We start from the raw sequence: 22,604 nt of genomic DNA on the forward strand, positions 1-22,604 counted from the left end.
TGCTTCATTAACACAGACTACTCAGTAACTACTGTGCATTATTTTGGATTCGTATTAGGTAAATGAGACCTTTATTAGAGGTTCTAAAAGGTAAAATTATGTGTCATACCTGATAATTTTCTTTCCATTAATCATAGCTGATCAATCCATAGACTGGTGGGTTGTGTCCATCTACCAGCAGGTGGAGATAGAGAGCAATCCTTTTGCCTCCCTATATGTGGTCATGTGCTGCCGGAAACTCCTCAGTATGTCGATATCCAAGCTCCATCCGCAGGACTCAGCACTTAAGAGAATTACACCCACAAAAGGGACACTGCCCAGCTCACCACCGCCGAAACGGGGGAGGGGAATTAACCCAGCTCATCCCCACACAAGTGGGGGAGGGGAATCCGTCCAGCTCATCCCCGCGGAGCGGGGGAGGGACACCACCCCGCCGATGCGGGGGGGGATCTGGCTTATCCTGCAACCGCGGGAGGAGCTGACTGACCCTAACCGCCAAAGCGGGAGGGGTACAAAGCTGCCCTACAGCCGCACGAAGCGGGAGGGAGCGCCGGCAGAATTTAGGTCTCAATCTAGCCCCGTAAAACGGAGGGGAGAGGAATGCAGCAGCTCACTGTAACACAAACTCGTCTCAACTCTTGAAGAATCCAATTGAAAAAACTTGAACACGAAGTCCTCCTGAACAGGAACTGAAGACTAAACCTTGAACCTGAAATGCAACCAGAATATAAACAATACAGATATCTGGGAGGGGCTATGGATTGATCAGCTATGATTAATGGAAAGAAAATTATCAGGTATGATACATAATTTTACCTTCCATATCATCATGCTGATCAATCCATAGACTGGTGGGATATACTGAAGCAGTACTCACCCAGGGCGGGACATTGAAATCCCTCACCGCAACACTGAAGCTCCAAACCGGGCCTCCGCCCGAGCAGCCAGTGTCAAGCGGTAATGCCTGGAGAAGGTATGGGCCGACGCCCAACTTGCCGCCTTGCAAATCTCTTCCAAGGAGACGGACCCGGCCTCTGCCATTCGGCCGCCTGAGCTCTAGTGGAGTGAGCCTTCAGCTGGATAGGCGGCACCTTCCCCGCGGCCACATAAGCCGCTGCAATGGCTTCCTTGACCCATCTTGCCACTGTAGGCTTAGTAGCCTGCAGGCCCTTACGAGGACCTGCAAACAGGACAAACAGATGATCCGATTTCCGGAAATCATTGGTCACTTCCAAGTATCTGATGATGACTCGTCTCACATCCAGATATTTGAGAGCAGAGTACTCCTCTGGGTAGTCCTCCCTACGAAAGGAAGGGAGACAGAGCTGCTGATTCACATGGAAGCGAGAAACAATCTTGGGCAGGAAGGAAGGCACTGTGCGAATAGTCACTCCTGCCTCAGTGAACTGCAGAAAAGGCTCTCGACATGAGAGTGCCTGGAGCTCGGAAACTCTTCTGGCTGAAGTGATAGCCACCAAAAAGACTGCTTTCAACGTCAGGTCTTTCAGAGATGCCCTCGACAAGGGTTCAAAAGGCGGCTTCTGCAAGGCTCTTAGCACCAGGTTGAGATTCCACGCAGGCACCACTGAGTGCAGAGGAGGGCGCAGGTGATTAACTCCCTTGAGAAAACGTACCACATCTGGCTGCGAAGCCAGGGAAGCACCCTTCAGGCGGCCCCTGAAGCAAGCCAGAGCCGCTACCTGGACTTTAAGGGAACTGAGCGACAGGCCTTTCTCCAGACCTTCTTGCAGGAACGCCAGCACTGAAGAAATTGGAGCAGTGAAGGGAGAAAGTGAGCCTGCTTCACACCACGCTGCAAAGGTACGCCAAACCCTGGCGTAAGCAGTAGAAGTAGAGCGCTTCCTCGCTCTCAGCATAGTGGCGATGACCTTGTCTGAGAAGCCCTTCTTCCTCAGACGCTGCCGCTCAATAGCCAGGTCGTAAGACCAAAGGGGGAGGGATCCTCCATCACCACGGGACCCTGATGCAACAGGCCCTGCTCCACTGGCAGCCGCAGAGGGTCGTCCACTGAGAGCCTGATCAAGTCCGCATACCAGGGACGTCTGGGCCAGTCCGGACCCACCAGGATTATCCGGCCCGGATGCTTTGCCACCCGGTCTAGTACCCTGCCCAACATGGGCCAGGGCGGGAACACATAGAGAAGCTCTTGTGTCGGCCACTGTTGGAGAAGAGCATCTACTCCCAGAGATCGAGGGTCCCGTCCTCTGCTGAAAAAGCGCGGCACTTGGCAATTGGCCGATGACGCCATCAGATCTAGGCTCGGCTGGCCCCAGCGCTTCGTGATGTCCAAGAACGCCTGAGCCGATAACTGCCACTCTCCGGGATCCAAGGTATGGCGACTGAGAAAGTCCGCCTTGACATTCATGACTCCGGCAATGTGGGCCGCTGACAGCTGTTCCAGGTTCGCTTCCGCCCACTGGCATAGATTCATGGCTTCCTTGGCTAGAGGGGTGCTCTTGGTACCTCCCTGGCGGTTGACATAGGCCACAGCCATGGCATTGTCCGACAGGACCCGTACTGGCTTCAACGCCAGTACCGGGAGGAACTCCAAAAGCGCCAACCGAATGGCTCTGAGTTCCAGGAGGTTGATAGACCATTTTGCCTCTGCAGGAGACCAGAGCCCCTGTGCTGTCCTTCCCAAGCAATGGGCTCCCCAGCCTGTCAAAGAGGCGTCCGTCGTGACGACAATCCACTCCGGGGTCACAAGAGGCATCCCTGCAGACAACTTGTCTGTCTTCAGCCACCAGCTCAGCGCCTTGCGCACTGCTGGGTCCAAGGGAAGGCGCACAGCATAATCCTCCGACACCGGAGTCCAGCGCTGCAGCAGAGAGTGTTGTAGTGGTCTCATATGAGCCCTGGCCCAGGGCACTACTTCCATCATGGCCGTCATAGAGCCCAACAGCTGCACATAGTCCCAAGCCCGAAGCGGAGAGGCTACTAGGAACTGGTCCACCTGAGCCTGAAGTTTGACAATCCGATTGTCCGGCAGGAACACTCTGCCTACTTGGGTGTCGAATCGAACTCCCAGATACACCAGGGACTGAGTCGGGCGAAGCTAGCTTTTCTCCCAGTTGATGATCCACCCCAGGGAGCTCAAAAGAGCAATCACCCGGTACACAGCTTTGCCGCACTCTGCATAAGAGGGGGCTCGGATCAACCAGTCGTCCAGATAAGGATGGACTTGTACTCCTTCCTTTCGCAGGAAGGCCGCGATGACCACCATTACTTTGGAGAAGGTCCGCGGAGCAGTAGCCAACCCGAACGGGAGGGCTCTGAACTGGAAGTGTCGGCCCAGGACTGCAAAACACAGAAAGCGTTGATGAGGAGGCCAGATGGGAATATGCAAGTACGCTTCCTTGATGTCCAAGGATGCCAGGAACTCCCCTGCCTTCACTGCCGCTATAACAGAGCGGAGAGTCTCCATGCGAAAGTGCCGAACTTTCAAGGCCCGATTGACCCCTTTGAGGTCGAGGATAAGCCGTACAGAACCTCCTTTCTTTGGTACCACAAAGTAAATGGAGTAACGTCCCTTGCCAAGCTGATTTTCTGGCACCGGAACGACCGCACCCAGGCGGATCAGATTGTCCAAGGTCTGCTGCACTGCCACAGCTTTGACCGGAGACTTGCAGGGAGAGAGTACAAACCCGTCTCTTAAGGGTCGGCAGAACTCTAGCTTGTAGCCGTCTCTGATGACTTCCAGCACCCAAGCGTCTGAAGTTACCCTGGTCCACTCGCCCAGAAACGAGGACAGGCGTCCTCCAATCTGCACTGGGCCATGGACCAGGACCCCGTCATTGGGTACGAGACCCTGGGGGAGGACCGGAGGGCGCACCTCCGGGACGGCGGTCTCTGCGAAAGGAATGCTGCTTAGGGGAGAAATTCCTCTTGAAGGAAGAGGGGGCAGAGGAGCCCGACTTGCCCGGGCGGTACCGACGGGCTTCCTGAAACCGTCCTCTGGAGATACCGGGGCGAGCACTGGCCCGAGCCCTGACCTCTGGTAACCTCTTGCCCTTAGACGTGCCGAGATCGGTCACAATTTTGTCCAGCTCGACCCCAAAGAGCAGCTTGCCTTTAAAAGGCAACTTAGCCAGGCGGGACTTAGAGGCGTGGTCAGCAGACCAATGTTTCAGCCAAAGCCACCGCCGCGCAGAGACTGTCTGAGCCATACCTTTAGCCGAGGCTCTCAAGACATCATACAGTAAGTCTGCCAAATAAGCCAAGCCCGATTCCAGGGCCGGCCAATCAGCCCTCAAGGAAGGATCCGAGGGGGAAGCCCGCTGCACAATCGTCAGGCACGCCCTGGCCACATAGGAGCCGCAAACTGAGGCCTGCAAACTTAAGGCAGCCGCCTCGAAGGACGACCTTAAGGCCGCCTCCAATCTTCTGTCTTGGGCGTCCTTTAGGGCCGTGCCACCTTCCACCGGCAACGCCGTTTTCTTAGTCACCGCAGTGATTAAAGAATCCACGGTAGGTCAAAGAAAAGCTTCCCGTTCACTTTCAGGCAAAGGATAGAGGCGGGACATAGCCCTAGCCACTTTGAGGCTCGCTTCCGGGACATCCCATTGAGCCGAAATTAAGGTGTGCATGGCATCATGCACGTGGAAGGTTCTAGGCGGGCGCTTCGTCCCCAGCATAATGGCGGAGCCAACACGGGCTGAGGGAGAGACGTCCTCTGGAGAGGAAATCTTCAAAATTCTCATGGCCTGCAATAACAGGTTGGGCAAATCCTCTGAGTGAAAGATCCGCGCTGCAGAGGGGTCATCCGCTCCATCCGAGCGGGAATCCGTCTCCTCCAAGGAATCCGCAAAGGACCGTTGGGAGAACTCAGATACGCTGCCCTCATCTACATCAGAGGAGACAAAGTCCTCTAAGGCCTGGGAATCCACCCGAGGGCGTTTACTTCCGGGGGCCTCAACCCCTTTATCGGACAAGGGAGAAGGGGCAGCGTTCTGCATAAGGAAGGCCTGATGCAGCAGCAAAATAAACTCGGGGGAGAAACCCCCCAGACTGTGCACTTCAGCCGCCTGGGCCACAGCCCTAGACGCACCCTCAACCGGCGCTCGCAAGAGCGGGGGAGAAACATGCTGCGCATCCAAGATGGCGTCCGGCGCGACACTCCGCGAAGGAGCAGCGCGAGAAGAACAGCGCTTAACTTTAGCCGCTTTTTTGCCGTCGCCCAAATCAAGGGCGGCCATGGCATTAACGTCTCCCAGCTCAAGGGCGGCCCAAGAAGAAGCCGTCCGAGCAGAGTGGCCGGCCAAGATGGCGGAGGCGAGCAGCGGGGTATGGGCGTTAATGGCGGGAAAAACCGCCGCACCGGTGGATGACCCGGGACACTGACCGGCCTCCGAACTGACACCCAACAAGGGCGAGTCAGACTTTAAGACCCCCGCATCCCCACTAGAAGCGCACACGCGGTCCGGGGAGCGATTCTTCGCGCCCTCGCCCTCCGACGCCATAGGCCACGTGGAGATCGATCGGGGAACCCCCTGCCCGCTATAAAAAGGTAAAAATTACCTGCTTCTCGCTCCGAGCTGTAACGACCTGGTGTCCCAGTGAGTAGCTGCAATAAACGTTTAAATAAACGTCGAAATAAACGCCCTTAAGGACGTTCAAAATTTTTTTTTTTTTTTTTTTTTTTTAACGGAGCCAGCGGGAGGGGGGAGAAAAGGAGGGACCTGTCGCCACCAGGTTTGCACTTGCTCAAGAAGAGCCCTCAACCCCAGGTACTCAACAAAACCTAAAAATTAGGCTTGGAGACCTAGCCAGAGCTGCTGCTGTGTGTGACCACCACCTGCTGAGATAGAGAACATACTGAGGAGTTTCCGGCAGCACATGACCACATATAGGGAGGCAAAAGGATTGCTCTCTATCTCCACCTGCTGGTAGATGGACACAACCCACCAGTCTATGGATTGATCAGCATGATGATATGGAATCTACAATGATTAAGCTACATACACACAATGATTAGCTACGATACTCCTGCTAAGACGTCGAAGCTTACTCTGACCCCAATGTTATACTTAATCCCTCATCTTCTTCCCTCCATCCTTTACCATTTCCCTCCCACTCTCCTTCCCTTTCACCTATCATATCCTTGTCTACCTTCCCTATTCTAGTTCATTACGTTCTTTTTACAAGGCCTTTGTAATGCCTTTCATAATGTAAGTAGTTATGATCATCACAATTTATAATACTGTTCCCACATTTCCTTGTTTTTACTGTATTCTTTTCCATGTAAGATGCTTTCTTTTACTATGTAAGCCGCACTGAACCTGCTGTATGTGGGAAAAAGAGCGGGGTACAAATGTAATCTATATGAATAAAATCCCCCCTCAGACTTTCTGAAGCTCACTCCTTCTGTCCTGAACTCCTGTCCTCCTGGTAGGCTAGGCTATTCGGACTATTCACCCTCAGTCTCAGCCACGCCCCATCTGCACATAAAAAGCACCCTCAACGTTCTAAAGCACACTCTGAGGCTTCAACAGTTCGTATGTTCGAAGCTCTGTAACCATTTTTAAGCACACTACATCTCTGCCCCGCCCTGACCTATCAGAGAAGGGAGGAGTGTCACAGCTGCACTGCTCTGACCTATCAAAGGGAACTGAAACAGGAAAAGGGAGGAGCGTCACACCGAATGACAGACCTATCAGAGGGAAGTCAAATAGAAGAAGGGAGGAGCGTCAGAGGCCAAGGGGACGGCTGTATCTAGGTCTCATACGTTTCCTTGCTTTCTTTTCAGTGTATTGCAGCTGCAGCCACTTAGGTAAGTCTAGCAAGCCTGTCAGCTACTGAATACAGAAAGCAAAAGATAGCATGTGGGAACTTGCTCCATTTTGTTCTCTGGAATGCAGTGATTATTATACAAATGGTCTTGCTTTCATTATTTTGATAGGGGCTGCCTTCATGACTGTCCACAGTCCCCCCAGTCCTGACACCTGACAGGGGGGACAGGGAAGGATGCTCACTGTCTCACATACGCACTCGCACACACTCATTCTCACATACACACACGCTCTCTCACAGACACACTCACACCCACACTTACACATTCTCACTCACACAGTCACTCTCTCAAACATACACACTCCGCGCAAAACCTTGCTAGCGCCCGTTTCATTTTAGCCAGAAACGGGCCTTTTTTACTAGTAAATAAATATATGACTAAAAAGAAACAATACCTATCTATAAACAATCATTACATCACTAATCTCTACATCTATGCAATGCTAAGAGTTCCTAGACCAGTAAAAGAAGCAATAATATACTATAAACAATCATCACTGGTCCTTACATCATCCAGGCTCTTATCAGCTGGGGGGCCCATTCACAACGAAAGCCAGGAGCTTCTTTGACCAAGAAACATGGTTTTCTGCACAGTTCGTACGTTACTCACAGATGAGTTCCCAATTTCACTGAAAGAAACTCCCCTTTTTATTAGGCTTAGAACTCATGTTCAGAGCTAAGGAAAATTACAGGATGCTTCTCTGTTTAGGTAAAAAAGCCATACTGTGGGAATGTGGTCACATGTTTTCCAGTCCAGGTGGCCAATCTGAACTCGAAAACAAGCCCCATCTTTCCCTTCACATAACAAATTAATTAGAGCTGTGTCTTATCTTCTACATTCCAACTTAATTTTCACACAATCAAAGTTAAACAATCATTTTTAAACAACATTACTTCTAATCACAAATACAGACCCAAAGTGCACTGGTCGGTCAAGGCAGAGTTGAAAACCAATCTTTAAAATTCACTTCCACTACAGGCATTTATTAATTTATTTATTTATTTGTGACACTTATATCCCACATTATCCCAAACAAGATTGAGTTCAATATGGCTTACAACAAACAGTATAGGATACATAACAAAGAATAATGCATAAAAAAGTAATTTGTTGTAAGAATCCAATTTTACAATACAATATCATAAACATACTAGGATAGCTATGGATACTTAACATTTAGAAAATCTATTATGAATGACAAATTGTACATGAAGCAAAGAGAAAGTTAATGGTAAATAGAGTAATAACCAATTCAGGTAATAATTGTTTGAGATATGGCTGTTCTTTGTTGCTCCTTTCATGGTTGCTGATTAAGCCCCATCCCCTCTGCTTGCAACATCAGAAGTGAGCCACTCTGCATCCTTTATTTTTAGTGTCGTCACTTCCACAGTGAGCGACAAAGGAGCATATCATGCTCCTTTGTGTACTTATTTCTAACTGAATTATTATTCTTCTGCACTCTTTTTCCTATTTTACTCTAGCATCCTCGTAACCTATTCTGGTGATCTGGGGAAGACGTCATCCAGCTTCAACATATCACCCCTACTCAGTATGCAGGTTCTCCCAGTGCCTTCTGCTCTCTTTCCCTTCTCTCTCCTTTATCACTTAGAGATTTAGCATTATCAACATTCATTCTGTTCGCTGTAAATCTCATTTAATTCATGATCTTGTTTTAGATCACCATCTCAGTCTTCTTTGGTTTGACTGAAACCTGGCTAACTGATTTGGATTTGCTACATTTGGAGCAAGCTATTCAATCTGGTTAGCTATCTATAATAGAATCCATATACGTGGTGGAGGCCTAACAGTTTTCAGTTCTAATACAAATATTTCTTGTTTACATACTCACTACTTACAAATACCTTCTCTTTGATGGGCAACGTCCCCAGTGAATCCTCTGTGCAGACACTAGCCAGCGTTCATACCATTTTAAGAAGCCTGTGGTAGGCCCACACCACGTATGTGTGAGTGCCTTCCCACCAAATGGTATCACATGGGACCGCAAGCCCAATCAAAAGGCATATAAAATGGAATGCAACTCCAAGCGGAGGTAGAAGGGAATGAGAGAATACTTGCCCTAATGTCATCCGAGAACGTCTGCTATAGGTGAGTAACTTTGCTTTCTCTAAGAACAAACACCTCTTCATAAAGGTGGGTAATAAATCCTAATAAAATAGCAGAACTTATAGTCTCACGAATGGGAATTCCTAGCTAAGAGGTTCACCGAAAACAAAAAATAATCAATAGGAACTTTAAATGGCAAGGCAACAAAAGGAACCAGTAACACTAAAATAAATCACTAAACCTTTTCCCATAGTTTTAAACTGAAACTTATTCTACAGACAGAAACTTAACAGGCACAGAACTTTAAAAAGAATAGTAGGAAGACTCAAACCTTGTTCTAAAAGTTATTTTCTGTTCTTTGGTTGCTGGAGAGGTAGCACTGCTACTGACCTGAATTAGGTGTTAATTAAGGTGTGAGGCAGTAGAATTTTTGCTAAGGTTATTAAGGGCAATCTGATTACTGAGTTAGCTTGAAAGGGTCTGTCTGAAGCAATCCCCTTAGAAATAACCCTCTCGCCTGAGAACGGCAGCTACTACCACCATTACCTTGGAAAAGGTTCGGGGAGCTGTGGCGAGGCCAAAAGGCAAGGCCCGAAACTGGAAATGTTTTCCCAACACCGCAAAAACTTCTGGTGCGGGGGCCAAATTGGTATGTGCAAGTAAGCTTCTTTCAGGTCCAGAGATGTGAGAAACTCTCCTGGCTGTACCGCCACAATGACGGAGCGCAGGGTTTCCATGTGAAAATGCCGCACTCTTAAGGACTTGTTTAGCTCTTTTAAGTCCAGGATCGGGCGAAAAGACCCGCCTTTTCGTGGCACCACAAAGTAAATGGAGTAGCGGCCTAGACCTTGTTCAGCGGGAGGCACCGGGGTCACAGCCCCTATCTGGTACAGACTGTGCAAAGTCTCCTCTACCGCCGCCCGTTTGGCGGCAGAACCGCATCAGGAACTCCACAAACACGTCTCTCACCGGGGCATCAAATTCTATTCAGTATCCGTCTCTGATCAGGTCCAAGACCCACTGATCTGCAGAGATTTTAGCCCACTCCTCAAAAAAAGAGGGAAAGTCTTCCTCAGATGACAGGAAACAAGGAGGGGCCGGCGCACCATCATTGAGAGGGTCGCCCCTGAACTCCAGGCCTTGAACCGGCAGCTGCGGAACGTTTGTCCGAGTGAAAGGAGTTTCTCTGCAGAAAGTGGGCACGAGAAGTGAACCCAGCAGAACGCCCCGGGCGGTACCTTCTAGCTTCACGGAAGCGAGGTCTGTAAGAGGAGCGGACCGCCTAGCCCTTAGAGGAAGGCTTCGGCCTATCTTCGGGCAAGCGCTGAGGTTTGCAATCCCCCAGGCCTTCAACAATGTTTTCCAGCTCCTCACCAAACAAGAGAAGGCCTTGAAAGGGCAACTTCACCAACCTTTGCTTAGAGGCCATGTCCGCTGCCCAATGTCGTAGCCAAAGTGTGCGTCGAGCGGCCACTGCTACAGCCATTTGTTTAGCCGAAGCTCTGACAATATCATAAAGGGCGTCAGCCAAAAAGGACAAGGCCGACTCCATCCGCGGAGCCACTTCAGATAAGGTCTCCGCTCCATCACCGGGCTGTTCCACTGCCTGCTGTAACCAAGCCAGGCAGGCTCTAGCAGCATAACAACTGCATGCAGATGCCCGAACAGTGAGACCTGCCAAATCAAAGGACCGTTTCAGAGTTGAATCAAGCCTGCGGTCTTGAATATCCTTCAGGGCAACACCTCCTTCAACAGGGAGGGTAGTTCTCTTTGTCACAGCCGTGACCAGGGCATCCACTTTAGGCATTGCAAAGCGAGCCAAATGTTCCTCACTCAGAGGGTATAATTGCCCCATAGCCCTGGCACCTTCAAAGGTCCCTCGGGGTCAGCCTATTGAGCCGAAATAAGCTCTTGGATGGAGTCATGCAAAGGAAAGGCTCGAGCAGGCTTTCTGGTACTAGCCATCCTTGGATTAACAGAGGAGGCTGTGCCACTCCTTGGATCCTCAATCAAGAGGGCTTGTAAGGCACCTGAAATAAACGCTGGCAGCTCCTCGCGGTGGAAAATCCTCACCGCAGACGGATCATCAAGCTCCTGTGGCAATTCTGCACCCGACTCTGGCTCCTCAGCCCAAGAAGTTCTGTCAGACCCCTCAGAATCCTCATAGCCCGACCACGGGGGAGGAAAGGGGGGTACGCCACACTCAGAAGGGGAATTAGCCCTTCTGCGTTTATCAGGAGGATAAGAAACAGGCAAAGCCAACTCCAAAAGGCCAGGATCCACCGGGGGGGGGGGGGGGAGGCAGGCAGAGGGTCCGAAGATCCCTGTGGAAGAGCTCTTTTAAGCATGTATGCCCTTTGCAGCATCAAAACAAAATCAGGGGAGAAACCCGCTCCATGACTGTCCGGATCCTGCCCAGGGCTATCAGGACACCCCCTCCCCCGGATTCAGGGCTCTCCGTCGCAACGGAGGCCGCGCCATGTGGAAAATCCAAAATTGCGTCCGCTGCCAGCTCAGAGCACAAAAGATCGCCGCTCGCCATGCTCAGGCCGGCTCTACCGTCTGAACAGCACGAATTACAGAGCCCCGCTGCTGATTTGCGCTTGCCGCATTTAGAACAGCGCTTTACAGTCTCCACAGCCATCGCCGAAAACGGCAGTAAAATTCAAAAATGGCGGTTCGCGCCAAAAACGTCCCGATCGCGGGCCCACTCCGGAGGAGTCAGAAAACACTCTTACCTCACTAGAGTATCACAGCTCCCGTCCTGCAGAAGAATCTCAAGAAAAACCTCTTTTCCAAGATCGCTGCGCTAAAGTGCGACGCAACTTTTTTTTTTTTTTTTTTTTTAACGCTGTGAGGAAAGCAGAGGCAAAAGAGGTAAATAAAAACACTCAGGAGGCTCAGATAAGTGGGAAAGGTGAACCAATGTGCCTGCATCCACTGAGTGGGAAAGGACAGGGAAAAGCAAGCTAATATGTCCACATCCACGGGGGCATGGGTAAGGCAGGGAAAGGGCTGACCTATGTGCCTTCAAAGTGAAGCTGCTATAGCCTCTAACACCCCGGCTAACAACTGGCAAGCCAGGAGCCACCCCCAGGCAGATTTTTGATGGAGCTCGAAGAAGCTGCAGCCACCCCTGCTTGGGGAGATAGAGAATACTGAAGAGGCGGTGAAGCTGGCTGGCCATGAGGCACTGTGAAAAGCTGAGTGCTCTCTATCTCCCCTGCTGGTTGATGGACACAACCCATACGTAATGGCTTCATCTGCTTGATGACAAGGAAGTGTGCTTTATTAGCATTTAAGTGGAGAGGTGTTTGATTTCTATTGATAACCTTAGCATTTAAGTAAACCATAAAATGTACACCTTGTGTACCTCAGTTCATAAATTATTTCCCACCATCTTGTCCCTGAAACATTCATTGTAACTGAGCCATGCCCAACCTTCAAAATATTTATGGCTCAAAGGATCATATCAACATAAGCCAGCTTGGAACCATATTGGGAGGGGTCATAGTACCTCACCATGCTGGCTAACCTCAAACAGTCCCATACCCAGTTTGTAATTTTTCTGAAGCTTTTTTTTTACCCCCCCCCCCCCCTCTTCCTTCTTTCCCTGCTTGTTCTTCGCCCTCCCCCAGAAGCCCTCCACTAACTTAAATATATTATTGTATTTCCTCTTTACAAAGTGCACATGCAAAGCCCGTGGCACCCTTTCCCATAGTTCCATCACTGCCACTAATGCAACCTGTCCCGATTCCTAGACAGCTCGGGGGGAGATGAGCTCAGCTCAAAAAGAAGTGCCAGAGAAAGACCTTAAGTCAGATAAGAGCCATCATCCTCTCTCTCTTTCCTCACCCCTTAGTATTATCTGTTTCACTATTCCTGCCATCCGAAGACTTTGCAGTGCTGCTGTATCTAAACCTATTGTCTCACCTACTCCTGGATTCAGCACTATGGAACCCAGTCCTTCACAAATACTAGCTATTCATGCTACTGTCTAAGAAAGAGATAGCAAAGTTACTTACCTGTAGCAGGTGTTCTCCGAAGATAGCAGGCATTAATTCTCACATGTGGGTGACGACATCCATGGAGCCCGGTATGGACACAAAGTGCAGTGTCACTTTCAAAGTTTAAGGCAGTGCCCCTATACACACAGGTGCCATCCTGCCTGACGCTCAAGCGCAAGACCAGCAGTATAATTCTAAAGCTAAAACGACAACTCCAATGGAGACGGAGAGATGTAAGAATATTATGCCTGCTTGTCCTCGAAGAAAGCAATGTTACATACCTGTAGCAGGTATTCTCTGAGGACAGCAGGCATATATTCTCACATGTGGGACTCACTAGCTGCCAGTCTCACAAATGTAAATATAATCTTAGCAACTGAGGAAAAGTAAGCCTGGTGGTAAAAAAGAGGGGCCACAGGGCAGAGTTGGCATTCAAGTAGTAAAAAGATTTCGAAGGTCTGCTTATACAATCTGTCTAGCCCACCTAGAATTCTGATCCAGACAGTAGTGAGCAGTGAAGGTGCGGACAGACCACGTTAACACTTTGCAAATTTCTTCAATGGAGGCAAAGCAGAAATTAACTACTGAAGTCACCATGGCTCTCACACTGTGAGTGGAAACACAGCCATTAAGGGTCAGCCCAGCATGAGCATACATGTAGGAGTTAGTACATTTGGTGGTGGGAATTCCCAACCTCTTAGGGTCAAAGGATACAAGAATCTGGGATGACATGGAAGTGGGAGAGGAACACTGAGGAATGCTGGATACAATGAGGGGGGAGAGTGACAGGAAGATGATTGATGGGGAGGTGGGGGAAGAGGTGCAAGAGAAAGGAGATATTGGTCAGAGGAATGAAAATAGAGGGTGCTGTATAGAGGGAAAGAAAGAAAAAGAAGGTGCTGGAAGAGGTAGTAAAAAAAACAAAACCAGGGAATAATAGGATGAAGAATGGGAGGACTGGGACGAGGGAAATTAAAAGCTGTAGGTAGACGTATTTTACAAAAAGGAAGACTGAATTGTAAGAACGAACAAAGTCTGAGCAGATAGGGAAATACGTACATAAGCATCGCAGTGCAGGGACAGACCAAGGGTCCGTCAAGCCCAGCACCCTGTCACCGACAGCGGCCAAAAGAACTAAGAAATAAGATGGGGGAGTTGGAATATATTGCACTAAATGAAAAATTAGATATAATAGGCATCTCTGAGACCTGGTGGAAGGAGGATAACCAGTGGGACACTGTCATACCGGGGTACAAATTATATCGTAGTGATAGGGTGAATCGGATTGGTGGAGGGGTAGCATTGTATATTAACGAGAGCCTTGAATCAAATAGATTGAAAATTCTGCAGGAAACAAAACACTCCTTGGAATCACTGTGGATTGAAATTCCATGTGCAAAGGGGAAAAGGATAGTGATAGGAGTGTACTACCGTCCGCCTGGCCAGGACGAACAGACGGATGCGGAAATGTTAAAGGAAATCAGGGACGCAAACAAACTGGGCAACACAATAATAATGGGGGATTTCAATTACCCGCATATAGACTGGGTTAATGTAACATCTGTACACGCAAGGGACATAAGATTTCTTGATGAAATCAAGGACAGCTTCATGGAACAGCTAGTTCAGGAGCCGACAAGAGAAGGAAAAATACTAGACTTAGTCCTTAGTGGTGCTCATGATCTAGTGCAGGGGGTAACGATACGAGGGCCGCTTGATAACAGTGATCATAATATGATCGGTTTTGATATTGGCATTGAAGGAAGTGAAACTAGGAAATCAAGTACGCTAGCGTTTAACTATAGAAAAGGTGATTACGACAAAATGAGAAAAATGGTAAAAAAAAAGACTGAAAGGAGCAGCTCGCAGAGTAAAAAACTTGCATCAGGCGTGGATGCTGTTTAAAAACACCATCCTGGAGGTTCAGGACAAATATATTCCACGTATTAGAAAAAAGGGAAAAAAGACTAAACGTCAGCCGGCGTGGCTAAACAGTAAGATAAAGGAAATCATTAGAGCCAAAAAACAATCCTTCAGAAAGTGGAGAAGAGAACCAACTGAAAGTAACAGGATAGATCATAAGGAATGCCAAGCCAAATGCAAAGCGGAGATAAGGAGGGCAAAAAGGACTTTGAGAAGAAATTAGCGTTGGAAGCAAAAATACATAGTAAAAATTTTTTTAGATACATTAAAAGCAGGAAACCGGCCAAAGAGTCGGTTGGGCCGCTGGACGAAAATGGTGTTAAAGGGGCGATCAAGGAGGACAAAGCCGTAGCGGAGAAATTAAATGAATTCTTTGCTTCGGTCTTCACCGAGGAGGATTTGGGGGGGGACACCGGTGCCGGAAAGAATATTTGAAGCGGGGGAGTCGGAGAAACTAAACAAATTCTCTGTAACCTTGGAGGATGTAATGGGTCAGTTCAGCAAGCTGAAGAGTAGTAAATCACCGGGACCTGATGGTATTCATCCCAGAGTATTAATAGAACTAAAAAATGAACTTGCGGAGCTACTGTTAGAAATATGCAATCTGTCCCTAAAATCGAGTGTAGTACCGGAAGACTGGAGGGTAGCCAATGTTACTCCGATTTTTAAGAAGGGTTCCAGAGGAGATCCGGGAAATTATAGACCGGTGAGTCTGACGTCGGTGCCGGGCAAGATGGTGGAGGCTATTATTAAGAATAAAATTGCAGAGCATATACAAAAACATGGACTGATGAGACAAAGTCAGCACGGATTTAGTGAAGGGAAGTCTTGCCTCACCAATCTAATGCATTTTTTTGAGGGGGTAAGCAAACATGTGGACAATGGGGAGCCGGTTGATATTGTATATCTGGATTTTCAGAAGGCGTTTGACAAAGTGCCGCACGAAAGACTCCTGAAGAAATTGCTGAGTCATGGAATCGGAGGTAGGGTATTATGGATTAAGAACTGGTTGAAAGATAGGAAGCAGAGAGTAGGATTGCGTGGCCAGTATTCTCAGTGGAGGAGGGTAGTTAGTGGGGTCCCGCAGGGGTCTGTGCTGGGTCCGTTGCTTTTTAATGTATTTATAAATGACCTAGAGATGGGAATAACTAGTGAGGTAATTAAATTCGCCGATGACACAAAATTATTCAGGGTCGTCAAGTCGCAGGAGGAATGTGAACGATTACAGGAGGACCTTGCGAGACTGGGAGAATGGGCGTGCAAGTGGCAGATGAAGTTCAATGTTGACAAGTGCAAAGTGATGCATGTGGGTAAGAGGAACCCGAATTATAGCTACGTCTTGCAAGGTTCCGCGTTAGGAGTTACGGATCAAGAAAGGGATCTGGGTGTCGTCGTCGATGATACGCTGAAACCTTCTGCTCAGTGTGCTGCTGCGGCTAGGAAAGCGAATAGAATGTTGGGTGTTATTAGGAAGGGTATGGAGTCCAGGTGTGCGGATGTTATAATGCCGTTGTATCGCTCCATGGTGCGACCGCACCTGGAGTATTGTGTTCAGTACTGGTCTCCGTATCTCAAAAAAGATATAGTAGAATTGGAAAAGGTACAGCGAAGGGCGACGAAAATGATAGTGGGGATGGGACGACTTTCCTATGAAGAGAGGCTGAGAAGGCTAGGGCTTTTCAGCTTGGAGAAGAGACGGCTGAGGGGAGATATGATAGAAGTGTATAAAATAATGAGTGGAATGGATCGGGTGGATGTGAAGCGACTGTTCACGCTATCCAAAAATACTAGGACTAGAGGGCATGAGTTGAAACTACAGTGTGGTAAATTTAAAACGAATCGGAGAAAATTTTTCTTCACCCAACGTGTAATTAGACTCTGGAATTCGTTGCCGGAGAACGTGGTACGGGCGGTTAGCTTGACGGAGTTTAAAAAGGGGTTAGATAGATTCCTAAAGGACAAGTCCATAGACCGCTATTAAATGGACTTGGAAAAATTCCGCATTTTTAGGTATAACTTGTCTGGAATGTTTTTACGTTTGGGGAGCGTGCCAGGTGCCCTTGACCTGGATTGGCCACTGTCGGTGACAGGATGCTGGGCTAGATGGACCTTTGGTCTTTCCCAGTATGGCACTACTTATGTACTTATGTAACAAGCAATTTGTCCCGCCCATCCTAGAAATACTGTATTATTCCCTCATCCATTCAATAACATTTTATGGCTTTTTCCTCCAGGAAGCCGTCCAACCCTTTTTTGAAGTCCACTAAGTTAACCGCCTTAACCACCTTTTCTGGCAGCGAATTTCAGAGTTTAAATACGCGTTGAGTGCAGAAAGATTTCCTCTGATTCGTTTTAAATTTACCACATTGCAGTTTCATCGCATGCCCCCTTGTCCTAGTATTTTTGGAAAGCGTAAACAGTCGCTCCACAGACCCGTTCCATTTCACTCATTATCTTATAGACCTCTATCATATCTCCCCTTAGCCGCCTTTTCTCCAAGTTGAAGAGCCCCAGCTTCTTCAGCCTATCCTGATAGGGAAGTCGTCCCATCCCCTGTATCATCTTTGTCGCCCTTCTCTGCACCTTTTCCAATTCCACTATGTATTTTTTGAGGTGCGGCGACCAGAATTGAACACAATACTCAAGGTGCGGTTGCACCATGGAGCGGCACAATGGCAGAATAATATCCTTATTTTTGTTTTCAATCCCTTTCCTAATGATACCCAACATTCTATTTGCTTTTCCCACCTCTTTGCAGGCTCAATATGGCTTACAATTATCATGAGTAGTGGAGGTATACAAGAAATAGCTTTTAGTAATTACAGAAGGATCTTGGTAACATGATAATGAAAAGTTTTCAATGTATCATCAATGATGACACCTAGATCCCTTTCTCGGTCCTTGACTCCAAACGCTGAACCTTGCATGACGTATAGTTTGGGTTCCTCTTTCCCACATGCATCACTTTGCACTTGTTCACATTTAATGTCATCTGCCATTTAGACGCCCAGTCTCCCAGTCTTGTAAGGTCCTCTTGTAGTTTTTCACAATCTTCCAGCGATTTGACTACTTTGAATAACTTTATGTCGTTGGCAAATTTGATTACCTCACTAGTTACCCCCATCTCTAGGTCATTTATGAATATGTTAAAAAGCAGAGGTCCCAGCACCGATCCCTGAGGGACCCCGCTAACTACCCTTTCTCCATTGACCCCTTAATCCCACCCTCTGTTTCCTATCTTTCAACCAGTTTCTAATCCACAGTAAGACACTACCTCCGATCCCATGTCCCTCTAATTTCCTCTGTAGTCTTTCATGAAGGACCTTATCAAACGCCTTCTGAAAATCTAGATACAAACAAAAAAGCAACACTGGGACTTCAAGACTGAGACAAATAGAGTTGTTTTTGATGACCCGACACAGGCCATGTTTCGGCGCTAAACAGCGCCTGCTTCAGGGGTCCAGAACGGACACAATAAGGTAGACGAAGTCAATTCAATGCCCCAGCGTGTAGTATGAAAAATCGCCGTACACCGCAATTGCAAAGATGTAGCTCCGTAAGGAGTCCTCTCGTGTGCTTTCACTTCAAAGCACACGAGAGGACTCCTTATGGAGCTACATCTTTGCAATTGCGGCATACGGCGATTTTTCATACTACACGCTAGGGCATTGAATTGACTTCAAGTCTACCTTATTGTGTCCGTTCTGGACCCCTGAAGCAGGCACTGTTTAGTGCCGAAACACGGCCCGTGTCGGGTCATCAATAAAGAATTCTATTTGTCCCAGTCTTGAAGGCCCAATGTTGCTTTTTTGTTTGTATACTTTCTGCGTATGCTGTATTACCCTCTCTATCTGTGTTGAAAATCTAGATACACAATATTAACCGGCTCACCTTTGTCAACATGTTTGTTTACCCCTTCAAAGAAAAATAAATGAAGCAACGATGAAAGGAAATGATCAATCTCAGATGGGTATAGAAGAGGACATGAAGAAGACAAGATGGGAGAAAAGAAGTTGTAAATGGGCAGGACACTTTGGAAAGAAAGTTAAGAAAAGACAAAGGAAAGCAGAAACTGGAGACTGGGACAAAAATGACCTGACAGTAAAGGTAGAAAGAAGAATTTTATTTTTAATTCAGTGAATGGAAAATGTTCGTTAACAGTAGATTTACACTGCTTTATTTACATTTTGCAGAGTGTAGGCTGCTTTTTCTCTCTCTAGTGTTGCACTGCCTACACAGTGTGGCTTCTTGGAGTTTAAGTTTAATTTCTGTCTATATATTCATATTTTAAGTTTGTGGTCACTTTTTCTGTACTTGGAAAGTGTCTATTTGTGTTTAGTATTTGTGACCAAGATGGAGTTTCTATTTAACCACCTGTAATAATTCAGCTTCTTCAGTTTCCCAATAGGCATATTGATGTTCTATGCCCCAGTGCAATATTTACTGTGTTATTTTTTTCCTAGGTTAGGGTCCTTGTTGTGTTATAGGTTAGTGGTGTTATAGTGAACTAGATTAGCTCTATAGGTCCTGAGTGATTTTTGTAGGTTTTGTATTACTGGTACTTCACAAAATGCTTGGGGCGTGAGAGGCAGGGGTGTAGCTACGTGGGGGCTGCAGGGGCATGGGCCCCTACAGATTAAGCCCTGGCCCCCTCTACAATTGACCCCCCCCCCCCCCGCCACTGCATCAGGTACCTTGTTTGCTGGCAGGGGTCCCCAACCCCCGCCAGCCGAAGAGTCTTCTTCAGCGCCGGTCGACTCCGGCGCCTTCGTTGTGTGATATTCTGTTTCCGATGTCTTACATCCTACACGGGGCTACATACAGGACGTCAGGAGTTCAAAACAGATCATCACATAGCGAAGGCACGGGGCTACATACAGGACGTGCACGGTGCACGACATCAGTTCAAAACAGATCATCACACAGCGAAGGTGCCAGAGTCGACCGGCACTGAAGAAGACTCTTCGGCTGGTGGGGGTTGGGGACCCCCGCCAGCAAACAAGGTATCTGGCGGCGGCGGGGGTAGGAGGCTAAATAGTGCTCCCCCCCCCCCCACCTTGGGCTCCGCTCCTCCCTCCCGCCAAGGTCTGGCTACACCCCTGGGGAGAGGGTTTATATTTTTACAGATATTACATCAAAATCTGAACTCTTTTTGTATGGTGAGTTCCATAAACCAAGTTGAAGTATATGTGCCATTGTGGTTATTATTTTTCAGGATACTGTGATGTGTGTTGAGATGTTGATCAGACTCAAGTCTACTATAATGGCAAAATTTAAGTTGTGGGATAATGCGACTTTATTTAAAAATGACAGTGAACTTCCAAGTTTCTTTAAGTGTGTATGTGGTTTATGTTGATGCAGGCCATCAAGTAAACTCTAAGGCATTGTATGAGGTAGTAGGTTCTTGATATACTCCTAAATATGCTTAGTACCCCCTTCCTACCCGAGGAATGCAAATGTCAATATTTGGATAGGTTTGATGAGTATTGACCCCTGGAACATTTAAACTTTATAGGAGAGGAGATCGGATGCCAGTGTAATACAGTGAGATAGAAGGGAAAGAAAAGAGGATTTTTTCATTCCCTGCAGTCTAATCCTGATGATAGACAAGTTAGCAATAGCAAGTCTTGGGGTGCTAGAAGAAACAAACACACCAGATCTTTACTCAGCACAAGATAACGATATGAAGCTATATTCCCTGCAATGGGATATAGTAAACTGCAATAGAAACATCTGGGGTTAGTATATAGTCTCAATGTTGACCGACCCGGTTACATTGCGGGAACTTCCTGATAAGGGAAAATGTTTTTGTGTGACAAAATAAATACATTAAAAAAAAAAAAAAGAATTCCTAGTGGGAGGTTACTCTTTGTACTATTAAATGTTCTAATAAAAAAGAAAAACAGGCGCCAGTACAACTTCATTTATACATTTCCATTCGCAAACACACCACCACATCAGAAGATGCATATGTTATCTTAAAAAGTACAGAGTATTTACACACACGAACACTTACCTAGAATGCATGTTTAGGATAATGGACAGAGATGAATTTGAGATTATTTAATAAGTGCAATAGTAAGGAGCAAGACCTAAGACTATCCGTGCTGTAAGGGATACATCTAGCAGGCTAAAAAATTCAGCCCTCACCTTGATGTTGTAGAAGATCCTTTTGTGACATGATTTGCTGTCTTCACCCTGCAACCCCATGATAGCTGTTAGCACTCCACAGTTCCTCAGGTGCTGCGATAGGCACGGTAAAGTTTCTCTAGCTAGTACGTGACCGTTTCTTCTTATTAAGTTCTTCTGTCGATCAAGCGTAGGTCAAATTGAATGCACCAGGCAATATCAAAGCCTTGTCTGTCTGAAAAAAAAGGTGCAGGACTGTGTCAGGTAACCCAGACATGTAAGATTGAGTCTGAACTTTTTATAGCTTTTTTGACGACGATGATGATGATGATGAAATGTTCCCGCCCCTCTTTTTCTTAGACTGTGTGAAAAATGAGCCATACAGCAGCCAGGAGGGACTGGCAAAGAGTGGCGTAGCACGTGAATGGGGGTGGGGGAGCGACAATAGTTTTTAACATGGGGGGCGCTCCTCTTGCTTTTCTTTCTCGCTTCCTTCCTACCCCGACCCCCAAGTTAAAATGAACGTTACCTTAGCTAGTAAGGATCCACAAGCCCTGCCAGCCGAACTCGAGAGCTTACCTCCAAAATATTCTAAAGCGTGGCAGTTAGCAGCAGCAGTACTTTGAACTGCTGCAGGCGTCAAGAATCTGCTCAGTTCTCGCGACTTGTGAGAACTGACTACACTATACCCGGGGTGCCGGCATCAGCAACTCAGGTGCGGCCGGTAACACTCTTTAGTCACTACTTCTCAACCAGCATGCCAAAAGCCTTGTACTGGACAAAAAAAAAAAAAAAAAACTCCTTTCTATCCTCCCTCCCGAACCCGAACGGGGCAAAGAGGTAGCCAGTTATCAAGAAATTAGCAGCGCGGGGCCCTACAGCCCCCTACGCGTGCTCAGCCTCTGCTGGCCCCGCCTCCTCCGCTGCAGTTTCTTAAACTGAGAGGAGTCTTTTATTAAAGATTAGCTCCAGTTATCTGCTGCATGGCCCATAGGAATAAAATAACTGGAGCTAATCTTTAGTACAATACTTCCTGAGTGCGCGCTCGGGTTCCTTTCTATTTTTTTAAATTCCTGCTAGAAGTCAGGCCAGAAGATGGCAGTAAGGCGGCACATAAAGGTGAGGGAATATGCTGGATGGGTGCATTTCTGTTCGCCGGCTGCTGCTTACATTCATTAAACTAGGTAGCCGTCTAAAGTAGTGAAATTCCGGCTGATATTTAAATTCCTCATTCCTTCTTGCTTACCCTGGTGGCTTAGCCCTCATAGTTGGCCTGAAGGAGAGTATATAAGAACATAGTTTTTTCTTTGGTGCAGGGCTAATATAGTATGGGCCACAGGATTGTACAGCGCTGCGTAACCCTAGTAGCGCTCTAGAAATGTTAAGTAGTAAGTAATAGTAGTAGGATCCCATAATCTTAAGACTGGCTTTTGATAGTACAGAAAGCTGGTGCGCAAAATACACTCCTTCCTACAGACCACAGGCGTTAAGCCGGTTAGGGAAGGGGACGTGCTGGTGGGTTAAGGTCTCCGGTATAGAGGGAATTAAAAATACCTGTCTGCCTCACCGCCTGTTTTGTTTTTTTATTGCCACCAAAATCTTAGTGTTATTAAATGTTATATAAATTCAGGAAATGAAATGAAAAATGCCTCTCTTCCTTCTTCGTGTCA

The 22,604-nt window shown here is 47.5% G+C and overlaps 1 protein-coding gene across 1 annotated transcript in view; it reads right to left on the reverse strand.

Annotated features, from left to right (window-relative positions):
* The window catches only part of SLCO2A1 (solute carrier organic anion transporter family member 2A1), a 915,614-nt gene extending 894,385 nt beyond the window's left edge, over nucleotides 1-21,229 (reverse strand). Inside the window, 1 exon segment of the mRNA XM_030215775.1 lies at nucleotides 20,956-21,229. Within this exon segment, the coding sequence (XP_030071635.1) occupies nucleotides 20,956-21,015 (60 nt within the window). The 5' untranslated portion in view covers nucleotides 21,016-21,229.
* Nucleotides 21,230-22,604: the final 1,375 nt, after the last annotated feature.

The sequence above is a fragment of the Microcaecilia unicolor genome, chromosome 10 (assembly GCF_901765095.1).
Source record: "Microcaecilia unicolor chromosome 10, aMicUni1.1, whole genome shotgun sequence".
NCBI lineage: Eukaryota > Metazoa > Chordata > Amphibia > Gymnophiona > Siphonopidae > Microcaecilia > Microcaecilia unicolor.